Below are 15,248 nucleotides of genomic sequence, written 5' to 3' on the forward strand. Positions count from 1 at the left end.
TATTTCCACTGCAATGAACATGGTGTTTTGTTCTCCACAGCAGGCTTTATATTTTGCCTTAGGTTCAATTTTCCACTGACATTAATTTACTAAAAATAGACACTGTTGCTATAAAAAATGAAATATTATAATCTGAGAGTGTTTGTGTAAAATGCTAACAGCAAGTGCCAGTGGCCATTTAAAGACCAAATAAGCTGATCACAAATCTGCAGAATTTCTGTTGTCTAATTTTCTTATGTCTAAGCATTTACTCAAATCACACATTATCCTGATGCCACTAGGAGAGAAACGTATATCCTATGTAACAATGTAAATTTATATCCCACCCCATTTGTTTTCAGTAGAACTTGCCCACCAAAACAAATAAAGGAGCTCTGTTTACGTACAAAGAGGCTTGATGGCAAAGTGTTCCCCTCCAGATGCTTTTCCTTGCTAAGTTTACATTGATGGGAAATTATTTCAACGGAACTTTCCCAGCTAATTTTCTTGCTTTCTGTTCTATTCTCTGATTAGTCTATGTCCCATTGACCCTAGCTCTAATAGAGACTGCCTTGAAAGGGTACTGTCTGAGCCTCAGTGCTGTTAAGTCAGTCATCTGAGCTAGCCAGCATCTCTTCACATAAAAATGTAAGATCATTGAGTATCTCTTGTGATGACATCCAGGATTATTTATTAAGCTGATGGCTAATCCTTTCAGAGGGAATAAGAAAATTGCAAGAGTATAATTCAAAATTCCTCAGTTATAATCCAATTAAAAGATCTAAAAAGCCTAAAGAAAAATGTTAAGATATAAATAATTCATATCTTTACTTCCAGTATAGTTTAAAAGCATAATTTATTTCTTAAGTGAAGAAAAATGCATGAGGCAAACAAGCACAAATAATGGTGTGAAACTCAAACAGTAATGGCCTTATTTTATAAGGATTTTGGCAATATTTTTCCTTAACAGATGATCCCTTCCACCAAATGTACACACACACACACACACACACACACATTTTCCTTCCTTTTGCTTCTGTTTCCTTTTTGTTAGTACTTGGAAATATCCACTAGTTTGTCCTATTAAAAATAATTTCAGGAAGTAAAGCTATAAATATAAACAAAGCAGAGAGCAGTGTAACAAACACTAGCCAGGGAGGTGCACAGATTTTATAATAATAGAAAAAAAACCAGAAAAGTCTCCTTTACTTCCAGTACAAAAATACAGTACACATTTTTAGAGTACATGATCAAACACAGATGACCCACAAAATTTCATGCTGAACATACATGCCTGAAGACATTAAAGAGATAATAATGAAACTTGCTGAACATCTGCAAGTGTTACTAAATCAAACAGGAACTAGTTTCTCACCACAGATCTGGGCTAGTGCAAGAACCTAACTGCACCGTTCTTACTCATTATTTTGATTTTTTGCTGATCTTGTGGTATTTGGAGTCTTTTCTTAAATCCCTTGCAGCTGGAATAAAGTGATTACATCATAGTCTTAGAAACAGGAATAAAGATGTTTCTGGCTGTCATGGAGAAATGTTTAACTTCTCATTCTTAAGCTTAAAAGCTTAGAAAGCTACAGGACATCTTTTCCTTCTCTAGAGTCTCCTGCTTACTATGTAGCATATCACACAGACACACTAAGAGTTGTATTTATAAATGTGTACATCAAAATAGCATTTGGGAGGCAAGGATTATAGGGTTCTTTTTGGTTGGTTGGGTTTTTTTGTTTGTTTTACTGCCTGTAATTGGTAATACCGATTTATTTTTTGCCACCATTATTTAATTTAGCTTGTATGTTCTATAGATACAAAAATGAAAGTTGTTATAAGGCATTTATACATGGCAGATGCAGATAACATACCACAGGTCAGACTCTCAAGATATACTCAGTTAAGTACTCACTCAGGGACCAAACTATTACCTATTTACCATCTGTGGGGTACATAGGGATTTTGCAAAGATATTTGTATTCATATTAATTTAACATTTGGGAGAAAACATATGTTCACAGAAATGGGCAAGTAGCAAACAGATGAAATTAATGGAATGAGCCATAAAAATGGAAATTAATGTTTTCTTATAAAACTGTCATATTGAGAGTTTTTACAGCACTCTTTGTTACAACAGCATGATACCCACCCTCAATTCACAGTCTTCATTTACAGCTAGGTTACTGGGCTTCAGGTCCTGTAGCAGAACACAGAGTTAGTCAAGTACTACTTCAACCTTTTAAAATGTATTGTAACTATGTCTTAGTAATACATTTGATGCACAGAAGGACACACTTAATTCATTTTCATTACCTCAAAGACTGAACTCACCCGATGGATGATTCCAGCTGAGTGAATATACTGTGAAACAAAACAAAACAAAAAGGATAAGATTTCAAGTTACAGGTGAAGGGAGGTTGAAGGCACTTGCCTTTTTTTTTGCTTCTGAGATTGACTGTTTTATATACAGAAAATACTTACGTCATACCATGTTTAGAGATCAGAAGTATGTCAAACTTCAAAACCTCCGTTTTGTCTTATCCAGAATTGCATATTTCAAGAAAGATAACCATGAAGACTAGATTCTACCATGAAAGGCAGCACTCACAGTGATTCTTCTGTATAAAGTCTCTTACCAGTTTGGAATTTGCTCCAAAAAACCTTCCCTGGGTGTCCATGTTGATCAGCTGGTGGCTAGTGAAATCAGTGGCCTAGAGAGCAGCATGGTTGACTCCTACACAATATAAGTCACTTTCCCATACTGTGAACACTGATGTGGATGAAAGCAGCCAGACCTGCACTCTGGGACAGGTCAGTTACCAAAACACCTACCTATGCCACAGTATTACTTCAGGTCCACTTTCAAAGTGGTATTTCAGTGGCTATTTTACATAAAACATTTAAAATAAAAAAAATAGAACAGCTTACTCTGTCATTGCCTATTGTTCTCTAATTAGAATTAACAGCAAGTTTATCTATGATCTTATCAACCAGCATGAACAGGGCCTTGAAAATCTTCTATTCTCTAGAGGTGAAGTCATGTTTTTTAGGAGAAGGGATTATACACAAAACCTCTATAGCAACTGAGAAAACCCAAAGAGAACACAAGGGCATTCTTCGTGTTCCAGACCTAAAAACTGTTTATCAGAAGGCAGGGCCACCTCTCAATGTTCCTCACAGCAGCTGCAAGCAGCTGAATGAAGAGGAAGCTAAAACACTGCTATCAACAGAAGGAACTGTGTCCCTGCTCTGCTGAGACAACCACAGCAACTCCTCCTGGTGCCACCAAGCAGTCATATATAGGATCAAATGTTCTTTTGCTAATGAGACATGAGAATTTAATGAGAATTTCAGTTCCAGAAGAGAGGAGCCACCAGCAACCTCTCCCCTTTGAAACAGAGCCAGAAATGCACCTGAGTCCATTTCTGAAATTAATATTCACTTAAGAGTACAATTCTTACTATTATTTAGCTTTGACACAACATGGACTTACATTCAAAACCACAAGCAGGATAATTAATGCCAGAATCCATCTTCCTAACTAAGCTATTAACTCACGTAAATGAGGCAATGCAATTAAGGGATCAGTTGTGCAATTTTTATTCACTAAAATCTGTACTTAAAGTGATGGAACCTGCATGCATGAATAAGAATTACTGTCTCAGGCAGAAGGTGACTTGCTGAAAATCATGTAATAAATATATTTCAGAGCCAGTATTTACCATGGCTTGCTTTCAAACATATATTATTTTTCATGTTTAAAATATAAATTACTGTTATGTTAGCCAGTAAAGCTGCTGATGTCTCTCTTTTCTGTTTGCTTTTATCTTGGGAAAATCCATACTGATCTGAGAAAAAGCTTAGCAGCTAGTAATGGGAAGCATTACCTATCTTCTGTTTATAGTCACTTACATATTAAACATCAGCAAAATTATATATATTTTGATTCCTTTGGAAGAAATTTTGCTGTAGATTCATTGCTAATTGCCTGTGTTATTAAAGTGTATAAATTTAAATTGATTTGATTAAAGGAAATAATGACTTTACAGGCAGACTAAGTCCTACGTGATTGTAGAATCGTACATTGCTGGGATAAATTTCTACTTCCTGATATTTCCCAAAGGATCCAACTAACTTGGTTATCTCTTTACCCACATGACACTCTATAAAAATCAGGACTGTGGTTTTCCAAAGTGGCTCATGTCTTTCAAAGCACAAATGTGAGTTACTTTTCATATTGTTCTTTATCCATTTAATATTCTTCAGAATTTTTGAGACATCATATAGCATGTTATGGTCCTGCAATAGGAACGGAAACAGACACTGATGTAAAGTTAACTTTCAAGGGGAGTATTCACATGTATTGTGCATGTAAACATTGATGGGTTTGGGGGTTTATTGCTGGTTAGAAAAATCATCTGATAATTTCTGAAATGATTGACACTATTTGTGCACTTTTAAGACATTAAAAAAAAAAAAAAAAATCGTTTAAAGTATGCTCATTGCAACCACCCCGTCCTTACAACATTTAGATTGCTGACTCGTTACTACAACATTTAGACTCCTGGACTCAGACAGTACCTTAAGACCTCGAAGTAACTGATAGATGAGAAACTGTATATGATCATCTGTTAACTTCTGGCACTTCACAATGTTATTCAGGTCAGCGCCCATTAAATTTGTCACAAGATATCTGTGAAAATAAAGAAGTGAGGAAAAAACTAACACAAAATGGCAGAACATAAATTCTTCTAAAAGATTATCCATACAGGCCATGTAGGTTCCTTTTCCACTGTCTATTATCATATTTTATATCCTTTAAATCAGCTGTGAGTTCTAATAAAGCAATCACTGCTATGCGACTTAATAGAATGAAAAAGAAAAATACTTGCAGTATATTAGAAGATTTTATCTCTGTTTTCTCCATGACACAGTACAGCAGTGATACATAGAATATATTTTTGATGAAGAGGAAGCCTTGCCCAGCATCAAAGTGGCAGCCTGAGCCACCAAAACTACAGGACCTGTAAGGCCCTGGAATATCTGATGATGGAGGGTAATATTAGAGTGGTAGAAATAAGAGTGTTTTGTGTAACTTCCCTCTCTGTTCCAACTGGAAGTCTTATTTTTTGACAAATTTTGCAGAAACATTGATTCTTTTCCAAATACAGTGCTGGAACAAAAGCATGCATCTGTCATACCCAATTTCCATTTGTGTAATTTTGCCCCAGAGTCAAAGGGGTTTGGCCACATGTTAATTACTATTTCTTCTGCTAAATAGTTTACTTAAGTGCTTATACAATTATGTAAACCAAGAGGAAATTAGCATGAATCATATGTTTGAGTCACACTGAAATAGACCTAGTTTTATGTTAGCCAGGGGTCTAGCCTAAATTTACATTGCCTCAGTTAACTAACAGAACACTTTCCTTCATTCCTGAACTCTGCTATCTATGTATGAACAAATAATCTACAGTTTAAAAACACACAATTGAACTGGAAAAGTTTTAAGTTAATTGGCATTTATGCAGCACTAAATAATTTATCATTAATCTAATTTAAATAGTTTAAATTTTCATTTAGAAAAGTACAAAAATTAGGTCCATCTCCCTGCCTCCTCTTTTGTGGGAAAGTTGCAAAAAGATTTTTACAAAGCCAACTGTGGCTGAAAGTCTTTTAGAAATGTATGTTCTTCCTTTTTAAAAGCAGAATGGTATTTATGTACTTAGTAACTAATCAGAATGATTTAAAATAATTTACTTACACTTCGTTAAAGTTTTCTATTGATGTTGCAGGTGTAAAAACATCAAGCAGTCCTATAACCTGTCAGGTGAAAGAAGGGGAAGGAAGGGACATTTTATTTTTACAAACCTGTAAAGCAACATGTGATTTGTATTGATAGTGCTCAACATTTTTGGGATGAAACTTACAAAAATATGACATATGGTCATACTGAAAACTGACATAGTAGGTGATATAAAGGTATCACCTCAGCCATCTTAATTACAATCATAATTACAAAGAGTAAACAAAATAAAGGCAGAAGTAATTACAGAAAAGCTGACACATGCCTTATACATTGTTATACTTTAGATTATGCACACCTTCATGAGTATTCTTGGTCTGTTTTTGTTAACTTTTTTATTCTTTCTCTGGGATATTTTTCAATCAACCATATTTTATTCAGGCTTCAAGTCATTAAGCTACCTTTAAGCAAGGGGATACTCCACTGAAATCAACTGTTTATCACATAAACTTAAGACCAGTACTTAGGTATGTGGGATCTGAAGGTCTACTTTCATTTAGCTATTACATTGTTGTCAATTGCAACAAGACTCATTTGCCCCTAATTTCTCAACAGAATTCACATTCAGCAAAAGCAGGTTTGAGGTGTGAGGTCTTTGTTTTCCAAGGCTGATGTTTCAAGATGCTTCAACAGCAGTGAATAGAATATTTTTATTACTTTATTAGAGAAGAGTATGCTGACTTGTTTTGAGTTTCATTAACCTCGCCTTCAAGATTAAATAATGTATTTTTAAAATAAAAGTTCAGCGTGTTACTGAAAGTTTCTAAACTCCAGTGGTTTCACTACACCTAAGGTGGCTAGGTCCATGTACCTTGGGTAGCTAGACAGTTGCATACACCTTTTTGAAAAAGATTGTACCTAAGTGAAATCAAGCCTATATTGTAAACTTCTGTAATGGAAATCCAAAGGCAAGAACTCACTCCACTTACATTCTCATGCTTCATGTGCTTAAGCAGCCGAAGCTCCCGGTAGGTCCTCCGGGCATGGATAAGTGATTGAAAAGGTCTTGAAAGCTTTTTCACTGCCACCTTCTGTCTTGTTTTGGTATCATAAGCCGAGCTGAAAGAGGGGAAAGAAAAAGTCCATATTGATGGCATGTTCTACAGCAAAGCTCTCAACCAGTTCACTGAAGGAACTTGTAGACTCCTGAGGGCTCTTACCCCTTCCTTTACCCTCTTGCACCTTCTACTCAGGGACTGCAGCCAGGGAACTAGTCAGCAGTAACTCCTGAGTATTCATACATAGGTGCCTTGTTTTCCATCTAGCAAATTACTAATGCTTATGGTTCTGTTCAGGACTTATCCCCAGGCAGCCCTTTCCCCAAATGGCAGGAAAAGTAACCAGACAATTAGCTCCATTTGTGCAGCTCCAGCCCCCAGCTCCAAGGCAAGGCTCATAGGGAATATGGGGATTCAAACTGAAGTTTGTTCTTACTGAGCAAATTGGAACCTTTACTAATTAGAGGAACACTGCCTTTGTATCTATGAATATTAATCATTATGTAATCATTAGCTTCATAGACCATAATGTCCCCAAACTGGTATCAAGTTAGGATGCTAACATAATCATGGCCATGCCTTTCCCAACAAGTGAGGAACGGGCATGTCTTATACTCCAGCCCACATATCCACAGCATGTGCTTACCATCCCACAGACAGAGGTGCCCTGCTGAAGAGGACACTAAATATACAGTCAATATTTGCAGGCAAGGGAGAGCCACTCTTTTTTTTTGGGCATTAGAAAGACATGACAAGCGCAAGCCACAAATAAATGATGTCTCCTCTGTGGCACAGGGATAAAAATGATCCCTGCATGTATTACTTCATGACACTACGTAGTACAATTATAAAAAGATTCTGTTTGTAACCTCCTGTTAAGAAGGAAAAAAATTATTTTAGTTGTTACTCTTACTTATTAAGTAATTGTGTTCAATTAAAATACCTCAGTTTAAAGACTGGATAACACTATATGTACTTGCTAGAGAGTGCTAAAATATCAAGAGTCTTCTCACACATTTATCTTATTACAGAACTTTTTGGAATTACAGACACAAAAATTAAACATGAAAAACGCATGGAGTAGAATGTCAACAGTCAGCAGTCACATAAAATGCTATTAAGTTCTTCTGCACACTGTTTTAAACACTCACACAAATCACTGTAGAACACACCTGCTAGAGAAAAAAAAATTAATGGTGCCTGGAGTAGCTTCCAAACTAATATACCGAGCCTACAATCAGCTGCAAATAGGTGGACTCTGACACATATTTGGTGCTATGCTAAAGGCATAGAGAGCCAAGTGAAGAGCAAAGCCTCTATCTGCAGGATAAGCTGGTGTTTCTAACCTGAAGAAACAAAGGATGCAATCAAGAAACGTGTAGGAAGAACAGTGGAATCTGAAAGGTGATTGTCCTGGAATTAACCCAACCTCCATGATGCCAATCCAGAATTTCAAAAAGACACAATAGAAACAAGTAGATTTAATCAACAAGTTTCCTGCAGGCTCTATGGAAGGAGGGATGCACTCATGAGATAAATTATATAGATAAGCTGTTTTTTTGCAAGCATCACAGAAGCAGATCTTCTGGCAAGTTTTAAAGGTGTAGACTGCTGTGGTTCTGCTGAGCACCTCAGAAACGGCATTTCCTGAGCAGAAGAAAGAATGCATAGGAAGAAGGAGAAGACTGGTATCACTCTGATGAGTGGATGGAAGGGATACAGCAGAGAAACTCATTCCAACAGCGGGGCAGGGACAGTTATTCTGGATATGAGGATGCTGTGTGGCCTAATTACATGGAGCAGCTCAAGGAATGAACAGTGTGAGAAGAACTGACAACAGAAATACCTTAAATTCCACATGACCAGCCACAAGGACAACATGAAAGTTACACAAATAAAACTAAGAAACTAAAAAGGAAGCCAATGCTTAGCTTCTAATATAACAAAGATTAGATGTAATTGCCCTGTGTTTAGCCATGGGCAATAAAGCCACTGGAGAACACTGACAAGTCACACTAATGCATACTGTCTATAGTCTTCCCACTTTTTGGGGGAAACAAAATGTTTATCCAGGTAAATAAATAACATTGCTCAAAACAGCAATTTGCTTAACATCTCAGCTTTTCTGGTAATTCACAAACCTTCCCACTCATGCTTGCACCAGTCTGTGAAATACTGTACACATTATACAGGACAGTTAGGAAGAATTAGATTTTAAGCCCGTTTTCATGATAAACATCATTCTCTTCCCAATTCTAAGTTCAAATGTGAGTTTCAGTGGTTTAAAAACCACTGATTTTTAAGATTAATCGCTTTTTATCTTCTGTATGACTCAAGGCTGCAAAGCTTTCAGATGGTACAAAGCACAATCTTTTTAGCTTCAGTAATTCTTATGACAGAAGCTTTTTAGGCCAAAGATAGATTCTCATAAGAAGAGGAAAAGGGAAAAGAAAAAAGGGAAAGGAAAGTTGAGTCCTGAGACCTTCAACAGGAAATAATGAATTGAAGCTGCACAGGCCAGGGCCTGACTTGGTTTAAATGAGTGCTCCCACACTCAACTAACCGTACCAAATTACAATCACAGCTAATGCCTTCAGACTCCTTCCTTGCCTGGTTTACCATCATCATAACTCAAGTATTAATGGTAAAGCATTCAAAAATATGTTTCATGTTATTTGAACAGTCTTGTCTGTCAGATTTAAGGAGGACTTGCATATGTGATCTCTGCAACTGCCTCTGTGATCATATTTTTAGATTAGATCTCTGTATGTTATTATATCATCATACCTACGATCTGGTTTGTCCTCTGGATCCCCCATCAACCACTGAGTAAACTACTAGGTGGCAGGAGTTGCTTCCCTTTCTTTGCGATTTCCCCATGAATGCTCAGCTTTCAGTGTAGTCCCTGGAGAGGACATCTCCGGTTCCAGTCAAAGCAAAAATATAGGCACACCTGTGCTTGGCACCTGTAAATCCTTCCTTGGGGCCTGTAACCAGTATGATTAAAATGACTGAAAATTGTTTTTTTAAAAAAACCCCAAATCCATGCTGTTAACTATTTTGATTTAACAGGAAAGAAATGGGTTAGAGGCATATTGTCATGGTTTAACCACAGCTGGCAACTAAGTGCCACACTGCTGCCTGCTCACTCCTGTCCACCTCCACCTCAGAAAGAAAGAGTAAGCTTTATGTGTTGACATAAGAACAATTTAACAATTGAAACAAAATATAATAAAATTTAATCATAATGCCAAATAACACTACTCTAGATAGACTTTCTAGCATAATTTAGAAAGAATAGAATTACCACTGTCTTTTTAGTTAACAAGAAACAACTTTGTAACAATCATAGCAATAGCTTTTTCAGATATGATCACTCTTGACCCAGAACCCATAAGAGTTATGACACATTTTTTGCTGTCTCTCCTTTTCAAGATCAAGGATAAAAAGCCATTACTCTGCTGGGATGGCATCATTTTCACATAGATTAGAGACTTTGGTTTAGTGCGATTTTCAATCATTGCTTAAATTAGACTCGCCTTTTCAGTGTTGTCAACTCCTATATTTAATGATTCTATTGAAGTTCCACTAGATGAAAAATCAATTTTTAGTTATATGCACATTTTCCCAGTTCTTAAGATTTCAGAGAAAAGTTTGAACATAGGAAGCCACTGCAGTCCAAAAACTCAAGAGGCAGAAAGCATAGGATTTTAACAGTCTCAAGATAACTTTATAACTTTTGATGAAATATGGATTTTGGTAGCTGATGTTTATAACTATGGCTGTATATACAATAATTTCACCAGTATCCATGGAGATTATGGTTGCAGAGCAGTAAAACTGGACAGACACACAGTCATGTGTGCAGCCTGCTCAGAACCATCAGGGATTTTGGGACTAGAAGTACACTATTCACCTGTGGCTACTTAGTCTTTGGGATCAAATTTGCTTCAGCAGCTGGAGGGCTGTTTGTAGGAGCCTGATCTTAAAAACCACACACGGAGCCAACTTGTATCCAGTTTAGTAAACTCCAGTATTCAATGCAGGAAGAATCCTTCCTGAGATCAGCTGGTCCCCTTGAACTACAGCCAGTCCCTGAAATTCCTAATGCTTTGGGCTCAGAGAAGCTTACTAGCTGGGCACAGCACTACCCACAGTGCCTGGAAAAAGTTCATCTTGAATGCAGCGTTCAGTCTACAAGTTCTCTTCATTCCTGGAGCCAGCACAGACGTAGCTGAATGAAGGCATGACCCAAAGCTGGTTGCACATGATGTCAGCGTGATGTCTCCAGCAACATTCCCATTTGCTGTAGGTTACCCGTGTCAGACAATATTCCATGCCCATCAATATTCCTTTCCATCACTCTGGATAACCACAAGATTTTGATTGTCTACAAAGTCTTTCAGAAGCATTAGAGCTGTACAAACTATTTAGGTATATGCAATCTAAGCAACTGATTTAGCGTTAGGTGCAAAACCCAGAAGATTAACTTTTCGGATTTTTAAAAAATATAATTCAGTGACTTAACTTGCAAGCCTGTTACCTTTACATCGTCAGAAGTTTGACAACTGGCTAGACACACTATACTAAAACTTGTAGAGAATGCTGGACACAGCACATGTGACAGTGACAGTGGGTCTGATGTTTCCCCATATTGTTCCAGGATTCTATTTTTGTTTCTTTCACTGCAGCATGAGTTTCTTTTCTTTACTGGGTCACATTCCTCCAAAACATGCAAAAATTCCCCATTGCATATAACTGTTAAGAGAAAGACAACAAAAGAAAGAAAACCCCAAAAATGCAATTCATGCTCAAAGTACAGATTCAGAAATCTGAATTCTTATCTGCAGACCTCAGCACCCTTTCAAGTACCCACTGACTGCTTCCACTGGAGGAGCTATGAACTTTCTCGTGGACAGATGTCCTCTTAATTTTTAAGATCCTAAGTTTCTGAGAAAAACAAACAGCAGCAGAAGGGCCTATGTGAGCAGGAATTGAAGGGGAAAGAACTGAAGAAGGGGCAACACTCACAGAATCTCATTACTGATGGAGGCAGCCCTTAGGGCACCATACACTGGCAAGTAAGATAGAAAAGAGGGACCACAGGAACACTGCCCTGGGACATTTTCTAGTAATTTCATGCAATTTGGGTTCCTAGAACTACAGTGAATAACCACCCTTTCTTGCACTTCTCATAAATGTCATATAAGTGAAAGAAAGTCATCACATGAACAATATGGATTTTATTTTTTATTTGCAGGTTTTAGTTTGTGAGCTTTGTCTTCTAGGATTTACCTATCTTACTCTTCTTCTTTAAAATTTTTATTTATTTTTAATTTAAATAAAAACCTACTTTTTATGGAGATATGGAGTAGTCATGAAAAAAGCACACACAGCATCCATCCAATACTGGCAAATGGACCATATCAGCTATTGGCAGTGAAGCAAGAAAGCAGAAAACAGCTACCCACAGCCATTTTAAGTAAGGCAGTAAAGTAAACCCAGGAAATGGTTAAATTGTTTCTTCTTTATAAATGTTTAGCTACTGTTTTGCAAGTTCATGTTGGTGGTTTTCAGTCCCTAAGAGCTAGCTGTAAGGTTCGTTTGCTGAACTGCACAAATCACAACATATATGGGCATCAAAAGGAAACCATAAAGAAAAATTAGATGGTGGAAAGAAAAAACAGCATGAGGATGTAATGGGAAGCTCTGAAACTAGATGTTAATCTTCTCATTAGACAAAAAACTCACACTTGCTCAATGATGACAGGTTATTGTACTGTAAAAATTACATCCCCTCACTTGGGTATTATTCCAACACACATGAGCAGTAGCATCAATGGTTTTGATTTTAGTACAATGACTGTTAATTCTCTCAGATTAATTTACCCCTAAATCTAAACATAAACCCACAAAATATCTCTTACATATGGCACATAATTGTTCTATAGCAACATAAAAGGATGTTGTTTTTTTGTCTTATGCAGTCATTGAAAATACTAAAAAATAATCATTCTCCACATGTTTATGTGAATACACCAGTTTTCATTCAAGGGAACCTGATCATAAAAGTGCTGTATCAGCCTCTGAATCCACAAGCCATATTATATTTTTTGATCTGTGTCCTGTGCCTCCACAGTGACTTAAACATTTAAATAACTTTACTGAGGAGCAGCCACACTTTTTTTAGGTGAAGCTACAGACAGCACAGCTTATATCAGTGGAAATTATGTATTTAAAATCATGGTTGTGAGAAAAACATACAGAAGGTTTGGGTCATAAGCTGTTAGCTTACTCAGCATGTGCAACCAGCTCATGGATACTAAAATAATCATGTTTTCTACATAGCCTAAGCCCAATGTCAGTAAGTAAACAAGAGTATCAGTCAGCTGCCACTAAGTCAGTACACTGCTAGTGACAAATGTGTTCCATTCAGTATTAAAAAAAAATCAAAACACTGACAGGTAGTTATATACTGTGGGCTTTGAAGCTTCAGCTAGAAGTGCTTGCAGTTAATCTGGATATAAAGTTTAATATGAAAAATATCAGTGCTTTCAAAAGCATTAAACAAATCCATACAGAAAAAAATCTCACTTATATTTTGTCCTTCTTTTTCCTATTCCTCCCCCCACTTCTCCTTCACATTTCCTGTTTCCTCTCTCTACAACAGCCAAAATATGAAATGGTAGCAATTTATTCCCAGGTTACCTAGGGGTTTGAAATGCCCTCCCCCTTCCCGACTGTACGGGCAGAATTATGATATTGTATTTTTGGTATGAAACAACTAAGAGGTTCTGAAATTCAAACAGCCTCTTGTGAAGCTGTACTGAAGCAAGCAACCAGGCCCTAAGACTTTCAGGTATTTGGGATAGGGACTGTGCTCCCAACTGTAATCATGGCTAACAGCAGGACAGGAAAGAAGGCAGCTATGCCACTGCTGCCTCATGTAGTCAAGAAGGTAAGTATCATAAAAAATATATATTGAAGTATGGACAAAGAAGACCTGCAGAGAATACCCTCTGCTAATGTATTCTTACAGCCACACACAGAAGGCTGCCATTCCTCTGTGACCCTTGTTGCCTTTCTGCCACAACTGGTTCACCTCATGCCTCTCATCTCTCTACCATCCCATGCCTCCCCTTTCTCTAAAAAAGATCTCAGTAATCCCCTGTGAAAGAAAACCTGCACAATATGAAGACCCCACTTCTTAACCTTGTATTTTCTTCACCTTTCTTAAAAACATCTCTATCACCCTTCTCACACACATTCTGCTCCCAAGCTACTCCACAAGGTCAGTGACAGCACCCTACATAGAAATCTCTGTCACAGCAATTCTCAGCCTTTCTCATCCTTCTCCACAAACACCTCCTTCATTAAAAGTCTTATTAGACATTCTCAATTAAAATAGGGACCTTGACACCACTAATTACCATCCTGCTTCCCTTTCCTTTCCCAAGTCAGTTAACTACACTGTTCCAACATCTGGAAAATAGTCAGGATGAAACCAGACAAAAGAAGGACAAGTAATCTACATTCCACCCTAGTTTTCCACAAAACCACTCTCAACACACTCCCTGTTTGATGTCTTCCCAGCCAGTGCTCAGAAACACACTTCCTTCTTCCTTCATGTACCTTTCACAAAAATTCCTAAATTTTTGACCTTCCTTGGATTTGTAGATGCAATCCCACTGTGCTTTTATTTCTGATGGCTATTTCTTTATGTTCCTCTGAGGGTCTTTTTCACTCTGCAACATTTTTTTGTTGCTTTGCTTATTTTCATCCATTCACTCCAGCAATACTGCTGTGAAGATCCTCCTTCTAAACGGTAACACTGATCATGCAACCCCTTTTATTTAGTTCTCCTCTCCATTGCAACCTCACCTTCAAGGCCTTGTTTCTAAGTATTGTTATCACATATACTGACCTTTAAGAGCTGTCCTACTTGGAGTCCTAGACTGGGTCTCATATCAGCCTTCATTTCAGTTTTCAAGCAAGTGTTTGAATATGCATAGAGGGGTCCATTGTAAATATCTGCATAACTAAAGAAAGGCATAAGTACTTTCCTTTTGAATGCCACATACCAAAAATAGACAACTCCTATCAGATCTTGGACAGCAGTATTTTAACAATGTTGTGGGAAAAGTTTCCCATAATTATAACCATTTGTAAGATGAAGTTCAGCCCCAGTATTTATATTGGAAACAAAATATTTAATCAGAAAGCAGTCCAAAGGGAGTCCGCTAAAATCCACAGGTGCCTGGGATTGTGCATTTAGCCTGTAAAGATCTACACCATCTTCCAGCTGTATTTACATACAGCAGTTGTGTGTTACTACTAAAGTTTATCTCAGCATTTACTATTTAAAGTAGCATGCAGTGCTACAGTGATACACACCACAACTCCAGTAACCCTATCTCACAGTTGAAATCATATACTTAGTATCACTACAGCGAACTAAA

General features: G+C 37.2%; 1 protein-coding gene across 1 annotated transcript in view; it reads right to left on the reverse strand.

Annotated features, from left to right (window-relative positions):
• MAPK11 (mitogen-activated protein kinase 11) overlaps positions 1 to 15,248 on the reverse strand; it is a 30,659-nt gene that overhangs the window by 10,578 nt on the left and 4,833 nt on the right. The window contains exons 2-6 of the mRNA XM_030256437.4: positions 6,721 to 6,850; positions 5,750 to 5,808; positions 4,567 to 4,678; positions 2,317 to 2,346; positions 2,135 to 2,182 (exon numbers count right to left, since the gene is read on the reverse strand). Of these exons, the coding sequence (XP_030112297.1) occupies positions 2,135 to 2,182; positions 2,317 to 2,346; positions 4,567 to 4,678; positions 5,750 to 5,808; positions 6,721 to 6,850 (379 nt within the window). The remainder of the gene's footprint in view (positions 1 to 2,134; positions 2,183 to 2,316; positions 2,347 to 4,566; positions 4,679 to 5,749; positions 5,809 to 6,720; positions 6,851 to 15,248) is intronic.

This window comes from Taeniopygia guttata, chromosome 1A (assembly GCF_048771995.1).
Source record: "Taeniopygia guttata chromosome 1A, bTaeGut7.mat, whole genome shotgun sequence".
NCBI classification, from domain to species: domain Eukaryota; kingdom Metazoa; phylum Chordata; class Aves; order Passeriformes; family Estrildidae; genus Taeniopygia; species Taeniopygia guttata.